The sequence below is a fragment of the Bos grunniens genome, chromosome 10 (genome assembly GCF_055505025.1).
Source record: "Bos grunniens cultivar Pamir isolate PY7600 chromosome 10, Bosgru_T2T1.0, whole genome shotgun sequence".
In the NCBI taxonomy this organism is placed as follows: Eukaryota; Metazoa; Chordata; class Mammalia; order Artiodactyla; family Bovidae; genus Bos; species Bos grunniens.
The window spans coordinates 53,182,535-53,207,556 of NC_141174.1; the positions used below are offsets into that span (position 1 = coordinate 53,182,535).

Here is a 25,022-nt window from a genome sequence, read left to right on the forward strand (position 1 = left end):
TTTAATACTCTGATTTCCCACCAGACGTCATCCAACTGGCCTGGCAGTATGAGCCCAGACTCCTAGGAGCATGGGGCAGCCATGGCCAAAAGGCTTCCCTGATGCAGCGCCCACCTGGGTGTGGGTCTCTGGTGGGGCCCAAGGACCTGCAAGATCCTGCTGTCCAGTGGCGCCAGGCTGAGAGAACTTCCTGAGCAGGGTCCCTCTGGTGCCCAGATCCCCAAGGTTGGAACCAGGCTGTGCCATGCGGGCTGCTGGAGCTGCAGGTGCACATATTCTGAGGACAGTCTCCCGGACACTCAGGAGGAGGCTTTTTTTTTTTTTTTTTTTTACAAAAATCGACCACTGACCAGCTGAGGGAGTTTGTTTTAGTGCTGAATACCCCAGGAACAAAATCCTTTTTAAAGGAAAGCTAAGTCATTTCATGCCACCAAAGTCCAGATCTGATGAAGACTGACAAAGAGGCACAGTGCCTTTAGCGTGGGTTCTCAGAGAGACCAGAGGACTTGGGCACCTGCAAGAGGCAGCCTGAAAAGTTGGGGCGGGTCAGAGGAGGCACAAGCCCTCGGCCTTCACCCGCACTTCCTAGCACTTTTACTGCCCATTTTACAGAGATGCTGGGAAAAGTGGAGAGAGGGAGAAAAAGTAAAGTGAAGAGAACTGAAGGACAAGAGTGCATTAGAAAGAGGAAAGAAGGAGGGGGGATGGAGGAGAGGGAGGGGAGCACTCCCAGAGTGAAAGGAGGAGGAGGAGAAGGGGGCCAAGGAAGGCTTAGCCAAAGCGCTCCAGGCAGCACGGAGTTCACTTTCCAAGTTGGGAAGGCGGGTATTGTTTTTGGCGCCTAGGAAACCCTCAGAAGCTGCCGGGTACTCTCCTCCACCTCCCATTGGTGTTTGGTAAATATTAACAAACCAGGGCGCGTTACTTTCTGGAGTGTGGATGGAGCGGCTGGCATGGGCTCTGGATAGTTTTCCTCTCCTCGAACCCCCGCCCCCAAACCCCAGCCCCACCGTTCACGCACACACACCTGCTTGACAACAGAAGGAATCAAAATCAATATTGTATTTGTCACCCCTCTGTCTCCTTTTTACTCCCTCAGCAGCCCCGGTGCCACTGAAGCGAATTGTGGATTTATGGAGGGAAATTAGCATAAATTATTACAAAATCTGTAGCCGTGTGTGGTCCAGCTTGTGAGAAAAGAGGCTATTGCAAACTCTCCAAGCAGAAAGGTGGTCGGTGGTGGGCTCTGCGGAGGTGATGAATGGCTATTGCACGAAAGAGATTTCCAGTTGGTTTGCACATGGGTATAATTGACTTATGTGTATTTTATACAGTTTTCCCAACAACTCCCTAAGCCTCCAGGTCGGATGTACTCCCTCCCCAAAGCTTCTGTTTGCTTTGGGTTCTATACAATAGACTGATGCACTTTTCAAGATTTCTGGAAAGTGCTCCTTCCCTCCTCTTCTTCATAATACCAGTCCTAAAACGCTCTTTAAAGAGCATGCAAATCTGTCCCTTCCCCTGGGCTTTGTAGATCTTCAGGAGGAAATTAAGGTACAATTTTACAGCCAAGTATACTTTTTAAATGTGCATCTCACAACTCCGCACTCCTCACAGAAGACAAACTTGTGCCATTAGGTGCAATTTCTTTAATTAGTCCTGAGCATGGGCAATGTGCCTCACTTCCCATTTTCACCAGAGCCAAACTTTGAGGGTCCTTACTTATATCCTCCCATGTCCCCAGCTTGGTGGTGACAACTTTCCCAGGGAGACAGACCTAGATTTATTCCAACTTGGATTTTTTTTTCACCCAAACGTTTTTACTCTTAGAATTTAGTTAATCTTCTGTTTACTTGGAGCAATGATTTCGACAGCCATACAAAGACCCTTTGCAAGGCAACAAAATGCCAATTGTTAAAACAAAAACATTCCCTCTCCCCATCCCCCACCCTTAATACGCGGGAACTACTGGGGGGTGTGTGTGTGTGTGTGTGTGTGTGCGCGCGCACACGCGCGCGCGCACACACACACACACACACACACAAATGGTAGAAAAGAATCAAAAAGAATCTTCCTGGCTGTCGCAGGGTGAACAGAGATCTTTCACATCCCGAATCCAACCCTTCTTAAAACACTAGGAGTGTGTGTGTGTGTGTGTGTGTGTATACGTATTTTCTTAGAGGATCCTAAAAATTCTTGGGGGCTTCCATGCTAGTACCTCTCCCTCCCAGAAGGGCTTCTGCCTTGCCCTCCTTGTACCTCGGATTCCAGTTGCCTTCTAAAGCAGGAAAACTGGACCAAAGCCTTTCAGTCTGGAAAACATAAGCCCCCACTACTAGTAATCAGCGGGTCCCTCAAGCTCCTAAGCTTCCTAGGCTCCTATCTCAGGACCCTGGAGTCTATCCTGGCCGCGCCAAGAAACCCCCCAAACACTGCACCCCCTTAGGAGCTGAAGCGTGCTGCAATTCCGGCAAGTACCACTGCCTTTCCGGCAAGTACCACTGCCTTCAGCCCAAGCTCCAAGAGGTTCCTCTTGGGTCCAACTGGTTTACCTGTAGAGGGTTTGTCAGCCTTTCTCCAGTAGTGCCCCAGAGACAGGTCAGCATCCCTCCCCCACCCCTGAGCACCCACCTCCTCCTCTTGGTTATTTTTTCTGAATTAAGAAGGTGACATTATTCTTTTCTTCAAGCACTTCTGTTAATATTGAAAAACGTGCGCTTGCATCTCAAGCAAGGCAGCCCAGACGCGAGGGCCATTTCAATATTAATGAAATTGTTTAATCTCCTAAATTCACCGTGTTTAAGTTACGTTTTGGTGAGTTATTGACCACCTCTGAAACTATGGTTAATGGAGGGTGTGTGCGTGTGTGTATGTGTGTCCGCATGTACAGTGCACACACGTGCATGCATGTTTAAAGATCCTTTTTTATGCTAACCCCAAACAGCTACACTAATAATGCTCTAATATCAATAAGTGTCAAAACATCACACCCAGAAATCTCCCACCACCACTTCATCCTCCTCCTGCCAAAAAAAAGTTCTCATATTTCCAGACTGAAGATGATTTATTGTGGGCTACAGGTACTGAGTTTTTAAAAACGAGATAGTACAAATTTCTTTTGAAAACCATAAAGGTTAGAGAATGTGCAGAAACCAGTGGGAATGCCTAGCATCTACATTTGTAGATGGCGTGCAAGCGGGCAGGGTTAACTCACTATTTCATAGCAGTTTGATGATGATGGTGACAACGATGATAATGATAATAATAATTCACTGAATCTCCAGAGATGAATCCAAACTGAAGGAAACCAGTTACCCACAGTAGGCAGGGTGATCCTAGGCACATCCCCATCCTCTCTTCTCTCCAAAAAAGGAAAATCCTCTGGTTCTTGGCAAATCTAGAAGGTAGTGCAGTTTTAGTGGGGCCGCAGGCAGCTTTTGCTGGGCCCTCTAAACCCTACATAACTTTTTTCTATGTAATAAAGGGGGGATGGGGAGAAAGTTTCAGCTGTAAAATGCAAACTTTCAGCCCACCCCTTACTCCTGTTTTAAACCACCTGCGGAAAGCAAGAGACAACTGTGTAAACCAAACTCAGGCTCTCCCCAGGTCCCCACATCGTCTTCCCCAACAGCCCCAGAGCCTCCATCCTGTATCTAACCAGATTCCTGGAGGAATTTTAAAGTGAAGACCTTGCTTATTTGCACAGATACACTGTTTTAATTCTTTTAATTTGGCCAATACACTTAGATTCAAAATGGGCTCTTACACGGGGCTGTCCGATAGTTGTTGTTTTTTTTTTTTTTTGTCTTTTAAAACCCTCGCTTAAAGCTACACACCCACTGTGCCGCGTTAAGGAAGCAGCCTAGGAAGGTCAAATCAAACTTTGACCTGCCTCTCGGAGGACTAGGGGAAGGGTGTATTTTCATTACAATTAACCCATGTAACCATTCCCCGGGTAATGCCACGCGCAAGGAAAGGGTCTCCTTCAGGGGAAAGCTGTGCCTTAAGTTAGCCAACAATACAAACCCGATACACTGCAAAGGAAACAAAATACCCCAATAGCCAAGCAATTTCCATGTCAAATACCATCTGCGCAGCAGCTCGGTCTCTGAATGTGAGTGGTCGCCTGTAGCCTGTATCCCTGCTCCCGCCGCTACCACCCCATACCTTCACACCGCGCACCCTGGCCGGCGCGTCCTGCTCCCACCGGTGGCAGAGGCTCTTCCCCCTCGCCCAGTCTTGAGCTGGAAGTGATTCCTATTGGCCAAGGTGTCCATGTAAATAGGTGTGAAAGAAACCAGAGCTGGCCAGGCTCTTTCCCTCTCGCTCAGTCCCCTCCCTCTGCATCCCCCGCTCCCCCTCCTCTTCCTCCTCCTCCCAAGGCGATTGTCATATGATAGCTAAGAAGTGGCACATTAATGAAGCACCGCTACAGGGGTCTTTTCTGCTCCTGTCACCGCTTAAAACTATCAGATGGTTCGAGGGAGGACATGGAGGCAGCCACCTAGCTCAGCGGAGCTGCGGAGCCCAGAGCAGCGCCCTCCGAAGCCCCGAGGCCGCTGCTGCCAGCGTCCGCGCCGGAACTCCACAGCCGAGCTCGGCCACCCGCGGAGCGCACGGCCAGAAGCGCCAGGGACCGGGCGGCGCGGGGCGCTGCGGGACTGAGCTGCTGAGCTCAGAGACGTACGGAGCCCAGCCGAACCTGGACACTGCGCCCTGGCTGCGCGCCGGGAGGAACAAGGCGAGCAGCAGCGCCATCCCGGATGCGGACGCGCAACTTGGGGCAACTTTAAGGTGAGCGGCTCACGGTTGCATCTCTACCCCCAGTTCCCGCTCCAGGTCCGGGCTTACTTCCAGGCTACCCTCACGCCGCTCGCCGGCTTCCCTTCCCGCGCCCCCTGGCTGCGTCCCACTCGACACACAAAGTTGGTGGCTAAAGAGCTTAGACGCTGGCTGATCCAGCGCCAAAGCCCCCTACTTGCGCCACCCCCGAAGTCTGTTCTTGGCCTGGTTGACCTCGTCTGTGCATCCACGTCCTCCTCCCTCCCCCGCTTATCTTTCCCCCTTCCCAGATCCGAGCAGGCCCGCGCGGACCCAGAGCTAGGAGGGGGCAAAGAAGAAGATGCCTCGGCCGGGCCGCAACACGTATAGCGACCAGAAGCCGCCCTACTCATACATATCGCTAACCGCCATGGCCATCCAGAGCTCGCCAGAGAAGATGCTGCCGTTGAGCGAAATCTACAAGTTCATCATGGACCGCTTCCCCTACTATCGGGAGAACACGCAGCGCTGGCAGAACAGCCTGCGCCACAACCTTTCCTTCAACGACTGCTTCATTAAGATCCCGCGGCGGCCAGACCAACCTGGCAAGGGCAGCTTCTGGGCGCTGCACCCCAGCTGCGGGGACATGTTCGAGAACGGCAGCTTCCTGAGGCGCCGCAAGCGCTTCAAGGTGCTCAAGTCGGACCACCTGGCGCCCAGCAAGCCCGCTGACGCCGCGCAGTACCTGCAGCAGCAGGCCAAGCTGCGCCTGAGCGCGCTGGCCGCCTCGGGCACGCACCTGCCGCAGATGCCCACGGCCGCCTACAACCTGGGCGGCGTGGCGCAGCCCTCAGGCTTCAAGCATCCCTTTGCCATCGAGAATATCATCGCACGCGAGTACAAGATGCCCGGGGGGCTGGCGTTCTCCGCCATGCAGCCCGTGCCGGCCGCCTACCCGCTCCCCAACCAGTTGACTACGATGGGCAGCTCGCTGGGCACCGGCTGGCCACACGTGTACGGTTCCGCGGGCATGATCGATTCAGCCACCCCCATCTCCATGGCAAGTGGCGATTACAGCGCCTACGGCGTGCCACTGAAGCCTCTGTGTCACGCAGCGGGCCAGACACTGCCCGCCATCCCCGTGCCCATCAAGCCCACACCGGCCGCAGTGCCTGCCCTGCCCGCGCTGCCTGCGCCCATCCCCACCTTGCTCTCGAACTCGCCGCCCTCGCTTAGCCCCACGTCCTCTCAAACAGCCACCAGCCAAAGCAGCCCCGCTACTCCCAGCGAAACGCTCACCAGCCCGGCCTCCGCCTTGCACTCAGTGGCGGTGCACTGACCCGCAGAGGCCGGCGCCCCCTCTTGTTCCCCTCCCCGCCAGCTCACTCGCCTCCCCCGGCTCCCAGTCCTGCCCTCCTCGACCTGGGACACCCTAATTTGTCCATTTCACCTTCGGCCAACCCTCTCTTCCCCGTGAGAACTTTTGTTTTGGACCCAGGAAACGAAACACAAACTTGCAGATGGGCCAGGAGGCGCGCGTGAGTTGTCCTCGCCCCCAAGAGGGAAAGGCAAGGAACGCCTGAGCCAAGTCTTCCCATGCCCGGGGCCCCGAAACCCTCTCCCACTGAAGAGGCAGGGGAGTTCCTGCCTCCTGCCGCCTCGGAGAGGAGCGCGTCTTCGTTCGGCCGGGATCCGCGAGGCTCTGGACACGGCGCCGTTGCTCCAAGCCCAGAGAAACCGTCTCCGAGGTTTCCTGGAACACATCTCCCATGTGGGCTGCAGCCACCCAGCGGAGAGCCAGATCTCTGTTTACGTCTTGGAAATCTGCCGCGAAAAGGGACCACTAACTTCCTACCCTACTCGCCTCCGCCCATCCGGCAGGGGCTGGGCGGACCACAGCTTCCCTGAGAAGCGGCCCTGCCTCCACGGCTTCTGCGGAGTTTTTTTGTTTTGGGTTTTGTTTTCTGCCAGAGGCTCCTCGCGCTGGGAGTTTAGGGGAGAGGCTACTAAGCTGGGAAGGAGACGTTTGTCCTCAACACAAACAAAATAAAAGTAAAAGTAACCTTGTATGTTTACAAAGCGCCCGGTAAAACGTAAACAGTGAACTTGAATCCGTATTGCTTTGGCGGGCGAGCGGGCAAAGCCCACTTTACAAGTACCTGTTGTAATGTGAATGTTTACTCTGCATTTCTGGCCAGGTTTAGGGGAGGGAAGGGGTGGGTATGGGAAAGTTAATTAGGATGTTAACTTTCCGATTACTTAGAGACCTTTTTAACTATTTATTTTATTGTTGGAAGGAAAAAAGAAAACGAAATAAGTCCAAACTAAGAAACCATCAAGGGCAACCCTAGAAGAACTTAGATAAGCTGACTGGTAACATGAAGGAGGTGTCACCAGATAGGTCTCCCATGGACAAGTCTTTCTGTTTGCTACAGGAACTTTTTCAAGAAGCTCAAGGGCTGCAAAGAGATGTAAATGATTGTGAATAGGAATGATTATACACTGTGTAAAATGCACTTTTGTTTGCTATATTCCTTTAGAATCTTAGGTAATTTGCTGGAAAACAAACTGTTGTTCTGGTGTGACCTGCTTAAGTTAAAAAAAAAAAATTGTAGTGTTATCAGAGCTGTACCATTTTTACCTTTCATTTTCTCTCCCTCCCTGTACAGAATTAGCATGGCGTTTTAAATATTGATGTTCTTGTTCCCAGCATGCCTGTTTTAAGACAAAGAATTTTAAAAAGGTGTCTACATTAAATTATGAACCTAGTCCAAATAATATTTTCTCATTAAAATATGTAAATTCAAATTTTAGTTGTGTGTGTTTTTGAAAAGTTGCTACAAACAACTCTATGAAAGATAGATGTAGTGCTTCTCTAAGCATGCTTTCTGCAATTCATTGTCTGAGTACTTTGTCATTTTCATAACTTATTTTTAAAACAAACCTCCTCTTACGCACTTGCAGACTAGGGGAGAAATTATTCAGACGAACTCTTGAAGACATTTGCCCAGAGAGAGAGATGAAATAATCTATTCTCTAGTATAGATCAGGTGCACATGTGCAGTGCTGAAAGAGAAACTGTTCATGAAAAAAAAAAATAGTACTTTATATTTATTTTGTCTATCTTAAAACATACATTTTACAAAATAGACAGTAGTTGTATGAATATAAGGCTTCTATCGAAACCAGGTAGAGGCGATATGGAGATAAAGAATTTGAAAGCAAACTTGCTTACTCAGTATTTATATTCTGATACACCTATTTGCAGTGACCCTTCATTTCCTTGGTCCTTTAAATTATTGCAGTCATTGAAATTTTCTTTTTCAGAAGTTACTTAAAAGTCCACATAGCTTGTCAAGAAACCTGTTCACTTTTAACTGAATAGATTTCTCTTTAATCCTTCATCTGGGAAAATAATGCTTGGTGCATTTATTTTAAAGAAATGAATGAAGTTAAATACCTGCCTGTAAGTATTTGCTTTTCTTCAGATTTTTGCAGAGAATTAAAGTTTGCCAAGAATGTATGGCTCAAGGCCAATTAAAACTTTATTGAAGGGGTCACCATATTTCCAGAGTGAGGTGTGTATTCAACTAATGAAGTTACAAGACAAAGACAAACTTAAATGGTGATTAACACTTCACTGTGTAAAATGATTAAACAAGAGACCTTGTGCAACAGAGAAACCCACCCAGAAATCATCATGTCTATACTCCACTAGGAGAACCCTTAGCACTTGCGACCTTTATATCTTCAGAGGGTTATCTGAAAAAAAAAAAAAAAATCCTGTTGTGACTTTTTTTTTTTAAGGAAGGATCCCACACACAGCCAAAAAAAAAAAAAAGGTGGAAAATAAATGAATCATTGGACTGATTAAAATGCATGAAGCCACTAAAGCTCGTCAGACAGGGGACAACTAAACTCATTCATCAAGCCCAATTCACAATTATATCAACACGATCAGCTAAAGAAAGCCTGGAAAACTTATCCACCCTGGGCCAGGAAACTCTTGAAACTTTGTTCCCAAGCAGAAATCATCTACAGTTAAAAAAAAATGAAATACCATTTGTACTACTTCCTGCAAAATAAAATTAAAAGCCATCTATGGAATATTCTAATCTCCTGGAATTCACTAACACTGCATTTGAACTGAGAATGAAGGGAGCATAAAGGGCTAACATGGGCCTCAAACGTTTTATATATTTTCAGCTTACATAGGTAAAATGCTTTTCCTAGTAGCAGCAATAGAATTTAGAGGCAAGTGATGTGTACATACACACATTTAATAAACAGAGGCAAATAAGATGCAGGTCCTATTTCTGATTTTTAGCAAAGGACTGATTTCAAGTCAGCATTTGAAAATGTGCTTTTCAGCTGTTAAGTTCGTCATGGTGTATTGCAAAGAATGAAATAACTTCGGCATTGTGAGTCCTCCTTTCACCACTGCAGGCATCTTTTCTCAGACGAAGTTGAATGAGTAAAGTAAAAAATCCATTGATGATATTTTGACCTTCATCAGGAATCCAAAAGCAGCCCAAACACACAGGCCTCCATCCCACTCCAACTCTAGCTTTGAGACTTGCACCCAGTCCAGCTGAAGTACCCCACAAATAAGGAAGTTTATAACTTCCATACCTTCAATGGCTCTCTTTGTCATGTTAAATCTTTTCACCTGGCTCAAGTCCAAAGTCAATACACATAGCTTTAAAATAAAACTGGAAGAGACAACCCCGTGCAGTAAGGTGTATATGTTAGGGATCTCACCCAGAGAATGGAGTTAAGCTATATTATTTTCTATTTTGTAAATTTGGACAATATTGATTTTTTAAAATTTAGGTTTTTGATTTGAAAATTGGACTCTTCTGTTACTTTTGGTGTTTAGCATGCTTCTGTGCTCAACTGTGTTTTTAAGTGGCTTTCTCTGTGATTTAGGGAAATGCTTACACAATGCATGAGTTTTGTGCGAGAGAGACAGAGAGAGAGAGAGAGAATGAATGAAAGAGAGAAGCTGTTGAAGTTCTCACTGTTTCTATTGCCTGGGCTAGGGATTTTGAGAAGCCTGAAGACTAGCAGGAGCGGTGCTAGTAAATGATCCTTGGAATGGCTTAAATATTACAGCAGCGAGCTTAATTCCTTTAAAATAGATGAGAACATTGAGTGTCTTGGAAGCATAAATCTGGCCAGGTGCTCAAGTGGTAGGTGGGAGGGAGAAAGAATCCAAGGGGAGTGCTTCTAACAGAAGGTTTTACATTAGTTTATGCCAGATTGAGGGGGTGGTTCAGGGAGGGTTTATACTTTTGCAAATAGAAACTCCCTTTGTAAAAAGGTATCCATTTAAGTAACAACAGGATCAGAATGTGTTCTCCAATTCTTAATATAAATGTCGATTAATTTTTTTCGCCTAAAGCCACATATACACAGAGACACCCAAACAAAAACAAAACAAAAACAATCCAACCCACCAGCTGTGAAGCCTCAAAAGGGATGCATTTGTTTCGTTTAAACTAACAACAAATTATCTAATTAATATGTTTCAATTACAGCATGAAAGGCACAGCCCTTGGACCGCCCGCCGTGGGGGCACAATAGCCCCAGAGCCCACTCTAGGAATTTACAATAACTTCACATCTGTTTCTTTATTTCCCACTTTTTGAATCTAAAACTCCTCTCAAGATCACTTCACACCACGGCCTGAGTTATGAAATATGTCCCGGTGTTAAAGGGGGATGAAACTTTGCTTCATTTGCAAGCAAAAAAGTGAAAGCCCATTGAAGAGCATTAAACAAATATATTAGAATTCTGTCACTTTATGCAATTGAGTAGATCAAATGAAGGGTCCCGGCCACTTCATTCACTCTCATTCACTCGAATAGAAAATGCAAAGAATAGCAACCCGAGACTGGGCCACCGATGTAGATTTAGCTCCTTTTTACTGGGAGACAAAAAGGCTGAATTTTCACAAACACATTGCTGACTCGGGGACTAGGAAACCAGCACTGGAACCCCTTTGGAATTTAAATTCATTTTATCTTCCTCTCTCTTTGCGGGGATCTGTTTGCACTACAGTGCAAGATGCAGTAGGCATCCTCTGGCTTCTGAAAACTGGGGGAGGGGAAGACCGTGAGTGGGGGGTCACTATGTGGGCCTCAGGAGTCTCAAGGAGCTCCTGGTGGTCAACTGACACTCGGGTCTAAGATAATAACTTTGATTTAAACAAATCTTTATCTACACTGTTATAAACATCAGTATATCACACACATCTCCTAGCCTCTTACCTCCCTGCTTGGCACGAATTATATAAATAGCTTGTTTTCAAAGACCAGAATCACATCTGGGTCATCCAGTTTTCTTCTTTCAACTAATATCTGGTCAATGGTGTCACAACAGACTTGAAAGCCCAGCTTTCAACCTCACCCACTCAGCACTGTTCTTTCTCTGTCTCTCCCATATATGCACGTGCATACATACACACTTTCTGATAGCTACCCTATCTGAGCACAGTGACTGTAAATTTGTTAAGTAAAAATCAAGAGATGAGATATTCTTTGGTTAGATTTTTCAAGTTAGATCTTCTAACATTTTCATATCCCATTCCCAGGTGGAGTGGGGTGGGAAAAAGCCGCATGTGTCTGTGTTAACTGAGATACTCTTGTAGAGATACTTCTGTCCTGCTTCTTCAATGGCTGATAGTTTTGTTTTGACGAACTTTATAGATTTTTATGTTGTCAACACCTTAGAAAGCTTGCAATGGCTGTTTGAGCTGCTTCCAGAGACAAAGCAGGGAAAAATAAAGCAGCAGGTTTCTCAGCTTTTGAGATGTGACTGCAGAGGAATGAACCAGTTTTCCTAAAATTTGTAGCCTAAATGAGATCTGATCTGAAGGAGGACGTATAGGGAGGGGTTTTTATTGGATTTTGTAAATGCGTCTGGCACTTTTTCCAGATACATCCAAACCTTGAATGCTTTTCATTTTAGCTTAGACATTTGTTAGATCATATTCGACACTATTTTTCATTTAATTTGTGGGACTGTTGTCTGGAGCAGGGGACAGGAGGTAGCCCAGACCTACAGCTACATAAAAGACACTGAAGAAATAGCTGGCTATTTCATAACCATAAGCTATCAAACTCACCATAAGTGAAAATAAGCAATAAGCTGATCAGAATGGTAAAATAAGAAAGGTATCAGGAAACATCCATGAAAAAATTATAATTGGTTAAATAAAGCCTTCCTTAGAAGACTTTCCTCTCAGAAATTTTCAAGAATATACGGACAAAAGGTTCTTTGGAGGCAGCCTCCTTTTTCCTGTGTCTGCAAATAACCGATGTCAAATCAGTTGCAAGCTTTTGAAGGAACGAACTCAGAGCATTAATTAGAGCAGCTGAAGCTCACAGATAAAAAGCATTCTTTAAATATCTGTTGTTTGGAGACACTGTGATTCTGATTCATGTTTTGCAGCCTGTATATTTTTATTTACTCAAATAATTTCTTCCCCAGAGTATTCCCTGTTGACTGGGCTTACTAAGGTACACTGTAAGTGCAGAAAGAACTGTTGGTTTGCAGAAATAAGTGTTTCCAAACTCTGCTTTTACTACTGATTTCTCTCCCCTCCTTTCTGAAATGCAATGCATTGGTCCATGATTCCAGCACACAGGAGCATATAGAGAAACTGTTCAATAGAGGATCTTAATTTTGTGCCACTTAGAGGAAGCTTAGTATTTATGAAGTAGTATCTAGAGTGTTTTACATTAATTAGAGCAGCTCCTTGGAGAGACATTACAGCCAAGAATGGTTTCACACAACAGGGAAACACTGAGTATTTCAACTCCCCCGCAAGATTTGCCATAGCAAAAGACAGAGCTGGCGAGGGTCTGCTCACTCGGAAATGTCAACATATATATTATTTATTTACATATGTTTGATAGACAGATGAAAGGTCTATCTATAACTGTTTCAATAAACTTATCATTGAAAAGTTCCCTATCACCCTGGTTGCTGTGATATTTTATGTCAGCTACAAAACAGCCACAACAATAACCTAAAATAATGGTCTGTCTCAAGATTCCTGATGTGATTTCACATTGGGTGAAAAAAACTGACAAATGACTATCCAACACTCCGTGTTCAATGGATGAGTCAGTCTGCATCTTGTATTTCTGTGACTTCCTGGAGGATGTTAAGAGTTCTCATCCTTGTGTGTGTGTTGGTGGAAGGGAGACAGCAGGGGAGAGTAAGGAACAACAGACAAGGATGAAATCTAATGACTATCTCATTAGTCCAGATGGTATATATGCCGTGATTCCTGTCCCTAACACAGAGGAATAACTGGCTGAATGAATGGGAGTTCCGAGTGCAGTCTCCTTAGTTTAAGTAAAAATGCTTTGCCTTTGTTCCAGGTGTCAGTAGTGAGAGCACTGACTGTACATTTCAGCTGTGATACTAAGTCTGTACAATTTAAACCTTTGGAATGCATTTGCAATACTTTGGATGCTATTAGCTTTAATAAAAGGCAAACTCCTCCCATAAAACAAGAAAATGAAAATGATTAACTTTGACATAGAAATATAAACACCAATTTGATTAATTATATTGCTAATTATTCTTTGCTTTGGAGCCAAACATTATCCAATTCTTAAAATGACAGATGCTGAATAAATCACATAAAATCATTACTTGGAATCTCACTGCACTGAGAAATGCTGGTGCTTATGAAGAGATTTATACTGATTTCTCAATGTATATTTGCTTTTGTCCTATTTTATTTAGAAATTTAGACTTTACTGTAAAAATATTACAACTCTGTAATAGAAGTGTTTTTTCTATATGTTCCTATTCATATATTAAAATAACCAGTTTCTCTTCTCAATACTTTCCATAATTATAACCAGTATATATAGCTTTGTATATCTCACTTTTCCTCATGTTTTTATAACATGAGAATATATCATATTCATAACCATCAGTTTTAATGGTTGTATAGCCTGCCAACTAAATGAATTCTCCTGATTGGGGCATTTTGAATGTTTTTAGGTTTGCTTTTTTGTTTGTCTGTCTGTTTGATTTGCTAGTTTTACAAAGACCATTGCAGTGAGTCTTTTATACCTAACTATGATGTAAAATACATTAACATTGACATGTGGAATTTCCTAACAGTCCCTTGCAAATTCAATAATGTGATTTAATTTAGGATTCTGCCTCAGTTCTTACATTTCCATTGCTCTCCGCCCTCGACCCAGAGCAATACTGCTGGACGTAGAGTCACGGAGACACTGAAAGAATCGTGAAGACGCTGAATGTTAGAGTTGGAAAAGCCCAGAGAGATTCCAGGTAAGTCAATTATGTTATTCATTTGATGAATCCCACTGATACATTTCTTTATCTACATCCAAATAATTTAACAATATCAAAACCAAGTTCTGAAAGTAAAAAAAAAAAAATTCAGTCCTACCACCAATGCCAGATCAACGCAACAAAAAATTAGAAATCACAGAAGTACCGACATTATCAAAATGAAGGCTTTTATCTGATAACGTAGGCTCACCTCATTGTAAGGCAGTATAGAAAGCATGACAAGCTGTAGCTCTTTGAAGGGGGCCGGGGGGTACTTTGAGTAACTAGAAGGAATGGTCACTGTTTAGTCCCAGGTCTGAGGAGAAAGGGACCCACCCTCAAGTCTGAACCATTCCATAACCCTGTGATACCCTCTTGACATTGTAAACAAGTGGTCCTCCAGCAGACTGCCAGGAGGCTAGAGCAGCAGTCCCCAGCCTTTTTGGCCTCAGGAACCGGTTTCATAGAAGACAATTTTTCCACAGACTGGGGTGGAGGAGATGGTTTTGGAATGATTCAAGTGCATTACACCTACTGTGCACTTTAATTTCTATTATCACGTCAGTGCCACCACAGATCATCAGGATTAGATCCCAGAGGTTGGGGACCCCTGGTTTAGAGGGTCCAGGCTCACAGCAGGTGTTACTATGTCATTTCTTCAGCAGCTATGAGGTGCTAATTCTCAAGGTGGGAAATGGCAGGAAGGGTCACCCGGGGTGGTGATGGCCAAGGAATCTGGCTTCTGATTTTGTCTAGTTAACGCAGCGTTTCATTTCAACCTTTCTTATATGACTCTTTCATGTCTGATTTCCCCACTCTAGGTTCTCCAGCTCTTATTTGTTTTTAGTCAAGTGGCTTCAGGCTCTGTGAGATCTGACACAGGTGCCGATGGGGTGCTTGTCAGCTGAAGAACATCCAGGCAGCCTGGTGTGGACCCGGGGAGAAAAACAAGCAGAGAGAGAGCCATAACTTGTGACTAAGGTGGACATCATCTCTTGAGTTGGAAGCAACGCTTTTTGGTGGGAAAAATCATGGAACCAAATGAATTTGTTCACAACTACTTGTCTGTAGTTCCCAAACCATGCCAACCATGCCAACTACCATCCCCTGGGTTGATCACTCCTGCCTTCAGCTTGGCTCACTTAACAATGCGAGGAGAGACATAAGAGGAGGGACAGAGGAAGGCTGGGAGGAGGAGAAGCTGGATGAAAATCTGATGATTCTGCTGGCATGGTCCTTTCAAAGGGTCCCCCAACACATCTTCTCCTTTTAATTTAGTTCCAGCCAATTCAACTCAGTCTCATTTAATCCAATTCGACAAATATCACTAAGCATCACATGTATAAACAAGATCTTTCCAGAAGATTATTTTGCTCAGAAGACCTTAATTTGAGTCCTGCTGCTACTGCTGCTAAGTCACTTCAGTCGTGTCCGACTCTGTGTGACCCCATAGACAGGAGCCCACCAGGCTCCCTTGTCCCTGGGATTCTCTAGGCAAGAACACTGAAGTGGGTTGCCATTTCCTTCTCCTACTTTCACCTAAATGGTTCTGAGCAACTCTCCTGAGCTCTCTCTCAGTTACCCTTCTCTCAGAAGAGAATAATGCGTCCTCAAAGGCTTGTCTGAGTGATCAAGTGGAGCAAAGCAGATGAAAGCACTTTGAAGCGCCATGCAAACTTAAGTTACCATTATTGTTAATGATGGATAAATAGTAAAGTAAAAATCATTATTAAAAATTGTCCTGATAACCCACAGAATGGGAGAAAATATCTGCAATCAAAGCAACTGACAAGGGATTAATCTCTAAAATATACAAAAAGCTCATGCAGCTCAACATAAAACAATAAAAAGTGGGTGGAAGATCTAAATAGACATTTCTCCAAAGAAGACATACAGATAGTCAAAAGCACATGAAAAGATGCTTGATATTACTAATAGAGAAATGAAATAAAAAACTACAATGTGGTATCACCTCACACTGATCAGAACAGCCATTATCAAAATATCTACAAGCAAAAAATACTAGAGAGGGTGTGAAGAAAAGGGAACCCTCTTACAATGTTGGTGGGAACATATATTGACACAGAGCCACTATGGAGAACACAGTATGAAGTTTCTTTAAAAAACTAAAAATAGACCTTTGATGCTTTTGAACTGTGGTGTTGGAGAAGACTCTTGAGAATCCCTTGGACTGCAAGGAGATCCAACTAGTCCATTCTGAAGGAGAATAGCCCTGGGATTTCTTTGGAAGGAATGATGCTAAAGCTTAAACTCCAGTCCTTTGGCCACCTCATGTGAAGGGTTGACTCACTGGAAAAGACTCTGATGCTGGGAGGGATTGAGGGCAGGAGGAGAAGGGGACGACAGACGATGAGATGGCTGGATGGCATCACTGACTCAATGGACGTGAGTCTGAGTGAACTCCAGGAGTCGGTGAGGGACAGGGAGGCCTGGCGTGCTGCGATTCATGGGGTCGCAGAGTCGGACACAACTGAGCGACTGAACTGAACTGAACTGACAGATGACCCCACAGTTCCATTCCTGGACATATACCCAGAGAAAACATAATTTGAAACAACACATGCATCCCAGCGTTCAGTTCAGCACATTTACAGTAACCAGGACATGAAGCAATCTAAATGCCCACTGACAGAGGAATGAGTAAAGATATTGTGGTGCATTCACACAATAGAATGTTGCTCAGCCATAAAACAGAACAAAATAACACCATTTGCTGCAACTGTTTGATACATGGTAGTGTGTATATATGTCAATCCTACTCTCTCAATTCATCTCGCCCTCCCCTTCCCCTGTATCCACGAGTTGATTCTCTATATCTGTATCTCTACTCCTGCCCTACAAACAAGCACATCTCTACCATCTTTCTAGATTCTATATGGTAATATATATTTATTTTTCTCTTTCTGATTTACTTCACTCTGAATGACAGAGTCTAGGCCCATTCACATCACTACAAATGACCCAATTTCATTCCTTTTTATTCCATTGTAACAGGTTTTTACTATGTCCATTTTACAGATAAAAATATTGAAGCATGGGGCATTTAACTAATTTGTCTAAGGTTACTCAGCTAGGAAACAATATCAATACCCAAGGGACTCTCAATAAAAGCTGCCTTAAAATAAGGATACTGTTGTTACTGAAGGCAGCAGAACACACACAAGTTCTCAGACCCAAGGGCTAGAGCAAGTTCATTAAGGTCTACAGAGAGAGAAGGAGGGTTACCCTCTGCTGGCTTTAAGCTGACTAGCTCAGACACAAGATGGATTTTTGCAGCTGCCAATCTAATTATTCTTTTGTCACTTCTCTTACTCCTCCCAGCTTTACTATGAGTTATGACTCACTAAATTGCATTTTCTTCCTAAGCAAACTTCTATTTAACTTATGTGGGCTGGGAGTGGGTAGCGGGTAAGGCTGGGGGAGAGATAACCTTCAACAGAACCAAAAAACCAAGAACAACCCTTGGATGTCCCTGGTGGTGTGGATAAGAATCTGCTTGCCAATGCAGGAGGCACAGTTTGACCCCTGGATGGGAAGATCCCACATGCTGGAGAGCAACTAAGCCCAAATGCCACAAACACTGAGCCTGTGCTCTAAAGTCTGAGAGTCATAACTATGGAGCCCACATGCCTCAACTACTGAAGCTCGCTTGTGTACAGCCTGTACTCTACAACAAGAGAAACCACTGCAATGAGAAGCCCAAGCATTGCAACAAAGAGTAGCCCCAGCTCACTGCAACTAGAGAACACTTGCATGCAGCAACGAAGACCCAGAGCAGCTAAAAAAAAAAAAAACCTCTATGCTAACTCACAACTTTTGCTTTCGATCTCAGTCAAATCAGACAACAAAAAGTCACAATGGAACACTGTCACATGCCTCTCCTCACTCCCTTAAAAAAAAATGGACTTCAAGGTATAACGAACCAACCTGGATTCATCCACAATTAATTCAGATCTTCTGGGAATAAAAGCAACTGACCCAACACAAACTCTAAGCAAGAATGTATTCTTGTAGTTAGAAGAAACAGCCAACCTATGTATCTTTTTCTTCCCTTGCAGTCTCTGTCAGATCTAAACATAACTCAGAAGGGGGTTAGTAATTTCAATGTGATTTTAGAAAGAATGGGATAAAAAGAAGGAAAGGAGCAAGAGAGGGAAGGAGAGGAAGGGAAGAAAGAAGACTGATTTAACTTTCTCAGTAAATATGATTTTACTTATTGCTGATGGAACCAAATAATGAAGGGATCATTTAGTGAGCTTTTAATGCTCAAACTTTAGTGATACTTTCTAAAAATATGCTTGGGTACTCACATATCTTTTACAATCTAACTACCAGGGGCCTAGTGTTTATATACTTGTAAACAAGCTTTTTAAGAAGATTGTATGTCTTGGTGTTTGCATCCAACTCTGTGGCCTCCTCTTTGACTACCAGCTTCAGTTACAACCGCCTCCTAGGAAAGACATTTAGGTAGTGGGCTCTGCGCTGGCTGTGTGTTAGGAGTCTCTCAGCCTTGTCCTAACTGAGTTGTTTGCTGCATGTGATTGGGCTGAGAACACTGGTAAAGTTCACTCAAGCTTCTTGGTCACCTCATCCTGGTTTGGTGGTTCATCTTGTTAATTAAGGTACTGCTGCTGCTGCTAAGTCACTTCAGTCGTGTCCGACTCTGTGCAACCCCATAGACGGCAGCCCACCAGGCTCCCCCGTCCCTGGGATCCTTCAGGCAAGAACACTGGAGTGGGTTGCCATTTCCTTCTCCAATGCATGAAAGTGAAAAGTGAAAGTGAAATCGCTCAGTCGTGTCAGACTCTTAGCAACCCCATGGACTGCAGCCCACCCGGCTCATCCATCCATGAGGTTTTCCAGGCAAGAGGACTGGAGTGGGGTGCCATTGCCTAATAGTGTCATATATCTTGTATTTCTGGCCTCTCTGTGCTGCATAATCACTCCCTTCCCCAACTACAAGAGGTCCTGGGGCTACTACTCCAATGACCATGCTTCATCCTAGAGTTATTCCAGCCCACCTCATGTTTTAAAAAATTGGGATATTGTTGCTTTTCATGTTGTATTAGTTTCCGCTGTACAATGAAGTGAATTAGCTGTGCATGCATGCTAAGTTGCTTCAGTCATATCCGACTCTGCTACCCTATGGACAGCAGCCCCCAGGCTCCTCTGTCCACAGGATTCTCTAGGCAAGAATACTGGAGTGGGTTGCCATTTCCTTCTCCAAGGATTAGCTACATGTATACATATATCCCCTTCCTCTTGGACTCCCTCCCACCCCACGCAATCCCACCACTGTAGGTCATCACAGAGCCCTGAGCTGAGCCCTGAGCTATACAGCAGGTTCCCACTAGCTATCTGTTTTATACCTGGCAATGAATGTATGTCAATCCCAATCTCCCAAATCATTCCCACTCTGTGTCCACTGGTCCATTCTCTACATCTGGTCTCTATTCCTGCCCTGCATACAGGTTTATCTATATTTTTCTTCTAGATTCCACATATATGCATTAATAAACAGTATTTATTTTTCTCCTGATTTACATCACACTCTCTGACAGATTCTGGGTAGGTCCATTCATAGCTCTACAAATGACCCAATATCATTCCTTTTTATGGCTAATTAATATTCCATTGCATAGCAACCTAAATGTTCAGTGACAGATGAATGGATAAAGATGTGGTACATATATACAGCCAGCCTCATCTCTAAAGATGGATCTAATCACAAAGGTCAGGGTCCTTTTTGCAACTTTCTCCCTTCTTCTGTTCTATTTCCATCTGACTTTTGAAATGGCCATCCATGCGGGGCTCAGCCAGTCAACTGCCAGTCCTCTGGGATTGGTGTCTGTGCCATATTCCTTGGCACAGGGCACAGAGATGGCAAAGGAAAAGGGACATGGGTAGAAGATGTTTTTAGATGCTAAAGTCTTTGACTGTGTGAATCACAACAAACTATGGAAAATTCTTAAACAGATGGGAATATTAGACCACCTTACCTGCCTCTTGAGAAACCTGTATGTAGGACAAGAAGCAACACAACTGGACATGGAACAATGGACTGATTCAAAACTGAGAAAGGAGTACATCAAGGCTGTATATTGTCGCCCTGCTTATTTAACTAATACACAGAGTGAATATCATACAAAATGCCAGGCAGGATGAATCACAAGCTGGAATTAAGATTGCCAGGAGAAATAGTGACAACCTCAGATATGCAAATGACATCACTCTAATGGCAGAAAGTGAAGAGGAACTAAAGAGCCTCTTGATGAAGGTGAAAGAGGAGAGTGAAAAAGCTGGCTTAAAACTCAACACTCAAAAAATGAAGATTATGGCATCCAGTCCCATCACTTCATGGCAAATATATGGGGAAACAATGGAAACAGTGACAGACTTTATTTTCTTAGATTTCAAAATCACTGCAGGTGGTGACTGCAGCCATGAAATTAAAAGACTTGCTCTTTGGAAGAAAAGCTATGACAAACCTAGACAGCATATTAAAAAGCAGAGACATTACTTTGCCAACAAAGGTCCACATAGTCAAAGCTATGGTTTTTCCAGTAGTCATGTATAGATGTGAGAGTTGGACCATAAAGAAGGCTGAATGCCAAAGAACTTACGCTTTTGAACTGTGGTGCTAGGGAAGACTCTTGAGAGTCCTTTGCACATAAGGAGATCAAACCAGTCAATCCTAAAGGAAATCAACTCTGAATATTCATTGAAAGGACTGGTGATGAAGCTGAAGCTCCAGTACTTCGGCCACCTGATGTGAAGAGCCAACTCGTTGGAAAAGACCCTGATGCTGGGAAAAGATTGAGGGCAAGAGGAGAAGGGGGTGGCACAGGATGAGATGGCTAGATAGCATCACTGACTCAATGGACATGAGTTTGAACAAATTCCAGGAGATAGTAAAGGACACGGAAGCCTAGTCTACTGCAGTTCATGGGGTTGCAAAGAGTTGGACATGACTTAGCAACTGAACGACAACAGCAACAACAACTGCCTCTGTATCCGGTGCCCTTGCCAGTCTACTACCACTATGAAATATGGCTTGTCTGTCAAAAAACGACTTATTAATACGGTACCATAGAGGCTGCTATGACAAATAGATGGAGGTGATGGTGAAATGACTAAGAATAGAGAGAAAAGAGTGAATTTGAAAACTGCTTCCAATAAATTAGAGGGCGTGGTGACTGACTAGAAGAGAGGGGGGGGTGGAAACCGGGGAAGGAGAGTTAAGGATCAAAAGAGTTAGTAGCAATTCAGTTAGTCAGGATTCCTTGGATTCTTCAGTAACAGAAACTCAGTTCAAGGTGATAATTCTAACCAAAGTCCCAGGAAGGAGTATGATTATTTCTTAGGGTCATTGGCCCATCCCTAAACCAGTCGCTGTAGCTGAGAATATAGTACTCTGATTGGCTAATTATAGGTTATGTCCCATCTCCAGGGCCCAGGGAGGCAGTTCATTACACTGGATTTCTGCAAAATGCTGTCTGTACAATGATTAAACATTCAAGCCTGGTTAACTAGAAATAGGGTTCCATTGATGAAAATAGGGATGTTGACAGCAAGTAACTTTGGGAAGAAACTGGTGAGTTTGGTTATGGATCTGCTAAGTTCCATACCAGCTCCAACAAAGATGCAGCCCAATCTTGATCACAGTCAACCTGAAACCACTCCCATGTTTCTTCAAAAAACTTTAATCTTTTTGACTTTAAAATTAAAAGTGAATTCTGATGATTTGGGCAATTTTGGACCATCCATTCGTATCAAATTCTAGTGAAAGAGGCCAAAAAAAAAAAAAGACTAAACTTATAGAACCTATAAACAAAGTAGGGAAAGATTTTTTTGTGAACGTGCAAATTACTGGACACGTAATGTCATTTTCATCTCCCTTTCATAAATTTGGTGGGCAAACTGTAGTCCCTGAGCCAAATCTTGTGTGCCACCTGGTTTTGTATAGCCCACAAACTAAAAATGGTTTGTGTATTTTAAACACTTCGGAAAAAAATCAAAAGATTACTAATGTTTCATGACACATGAAAATTATATCAAATCTAAATTTCAGTGCCTATTTATAAAGCTTTATTGGAATACATTCATTGACACATTGTCTATGGCTACTTTTGCATTACTATAGGAGAATTAGGTCTCAACAGAGACCACATGACTTGCAAAACCTCAAATATTTATTATCGGGCTCTTTAAGAAAAGCATGTCAGCTTTAGGCCTAAAACTGGGAGTGCCAATTGGCCACGGAGGTTTTTGCTATCACACCTACCTTTATTGAGTGGTAAATGAGCCACAAATCTGGCAAAAGGTCATGACGAAGTCTAGATTTTCATTAATAATCCATTTGATTGTGAATTTGGGGGCAGTTAATAAACTTATTCAAAGCTGGTTACAGAACTTGGATGAAACAGTAAAAGTCTGTCACAGTAAAAGTAAAAGTAAATAGTAAAAGTGTCACAATTCTCAGTATGTGCTGACATTCTCTGTGCTCACAGGATCACCTATATATTTTCACAGGCTGTGTAGTTTTTACCAAATATTATCAGATATACAATTGGTTTGATCCAAATGGAACATAATATATAGTCAGCATATGGTAAGGCCTGACTTCTCCTGGATATAACATTTGTTAGGGGTTAGGTAATTAAAATCTTTTCTAATAAGGTAGTAAACAAATGAATGAATCCTTTAAGAACCATGTTATTAATACTTGCTATACCATATAAGCACATTCCAGATGGAATGGAGAGTAGCTGGTTGACTCCCAGAATCTCTCTCCTCTCTCCAAAACCTCCAGTTGCAGTTTGAGAATGCATGAGGTCCTAAGAAACCTGCTTCTACCAAGTAACCTACACTAAGCCGACCAAGGCATTCCCAGGCACAGTGACTGGTCAGAGATGGGCATGTGATCTTAGTTGGTCCGATCAGAGCGATCCTCAGAATTTTGATGGAATGGATTCCCCAAGACAGTCATTTGTTCCTCCTGGAATTTAACAAAAAGTGGCTGGAAGTTGCTAAGTACCATCGGGCGCTGCAGAAGGGAGAACAGAGAGAATAAGTTTTCTAGATGTTATTGAGTCACTCCATAGAGCACAGCCTTATGCTGTCCTACCCTGGACTTTTGAAGTGTCATGAATCAGTAAGCTCCCTTTAGTACTGAAGTCTGTTTGAATCAGGTTTTCATTTACTTCTGACTAAAATATACCAAGGTGGCACAGTGGTAATCTGCCTGCCAATGCAAGAGATGCAGGAGATGTGGGTACTATCCTTGGATCAGGCAGATCCCCTGGAGCAGGAAATGGCATCCTACTTCAGTATTCTTGCCTGGACAATTCCATGGACAAAGGAGCCTGGCAGGCTATAGGCCATAGGGTTGCAAATAGTCAGACACAATTGAACATAAGCATGAAAAAAATAAAATATAGCAAGTGACAAAGATTCTTTCATTCCTCCATTTACTTATTCATTTATTCATAAAACATTATGTATTTTTTCTGTTATCAAATGTTGTCTTTTCTAAACAACCACAACCTAATCCTCAATTCCCCCGCACCAACTGTATATTCTACAAGACTTTCAGCCAGAGATCCCCTCTCTGGCTCAGGGACCTCAACTACATAACCTGTTCAGTCACTGAGTTATGTCTGACTCTTTGCGACCCCATGGACTATAGCCTGCCAGGCTCCTCTATCCATGGGATTCTCCAGGCAAGAATACTGGAGTGTTGCCATTTCCTTCTCCAAGGGATCTTCCCGACCCAGGGATTGAACCTGTGTCTCTTGCATTGGCAGGCAGATTCTTTACCACTGAGCCACCTGGGAAGCTCGTGTGTATCCTACAATCCAATTCAATTCTGACACTAACTGCCCAGAGTTAGTGTAGACCCCAGAGATCAAGGATTCAATCCCATAAGACTTTCCCTATGACAGACACCAGCTGGAAAGGGAGCCCCCAGGCTCTCTGCACTTCAGCTTGGCTGATTGCAAATTCAGGGGTTCCCACAGCAATGCACTTTGTGTTCAGTTATTTGCTAGAATAACTCATCAGTTTATTATAAAGGATACAACTCAGCAGAACCAAATGTAAGAGATGCATAGGGCAATGTATGTGGAGTGGGGAGTGGGGCACAGACTTCCCATGCCCTCGATGAGTGCCCCACCTTGTCAGCACATAATCTTTTCACCAAGCTAGAAACTCCCTGAACCCCATCATTTAGAGGTTTTAATGGAGGCCTTATGACATAGGCATGACTGATTAAATCACTGGCCATTGGTCACTGAATTCAATCTCCAGCCCCGCTCACTCAGGTGGGGCAAAGTTCTAACTCTATTAACCACTTGGTAGGTTTTTCCAGTGAAAAGCCCCTATCCAGAAGCTCCCTAGGGTTCTTCTCCATGAGTCATCTCATTACCATATAAGAGACAATAAATTCCAAGGGTTTTAGGAGCTTTGTGCCAGGAACTTGGGACCAAAACCAAGTATTTATTTTTTTTATCATACCACAGTTACATATACTTGTCAGATACTACGCTCAGCTCTGGAAGACTGTCAACGTGTACCTTTAAGGATCTCCTTGGGTCAGGAGGGGAAGTGGGGGTGGGGCACAGCGCACAGATACACGGAACTTAGAGCAATGAGTTATAAACAGTGTCTGTCCGAATAACAGGTACTCTAGATATTTTTAGTCATCTTCCAGCCACCTCATAGTGACTAGACTAATACAGGAAAGACATTATCCCTGCTGTAGGTTACACCTTGTTATCCTTTTCCTCAGATGATTCTCAAAGTGTTATTAATTAATAATAAATTAATCACAGCAAATTAGTCCAATAAAAGATTTTTCCCTTGAGGCCCCAGTGATTTCCCTTCCATGCTCAACTTATCACACTATTTACGTT

At 43.9% G+C, this 25,022-nt stretch overlaps 1 protein-coding gene and 1 long non-coding RNA gene across 2 annotated transcripts in view; one reads left to right on the forward strand and one right to left on the reverse strand.

The window, feature by feature from the left end:
• Window positions 1-25,022, reverse strand: part of LOC147364543 (uncharacterized) — a 227,960-nt gene that overhangs the window by 33,233 nt on the left and 169,705 nt on the right. The window lies entirely within an intron of this gene.
• FOXB1 (forkhead box B1) lies at window positions 4,399-7,574 on the forward strand. Its single transcript, XM_086321312.1, has one exon. The coding sequence runs from the start codon at window positions 5,123-5,125 to the stop codon at window positions 6,098-6,100; it is 978 nt and encodes a 325-aa protein (XP_086177438.1). The 5' UTR covers window positions 4,399-5,122; the 3' UTR covers window positions 6,101-7,574.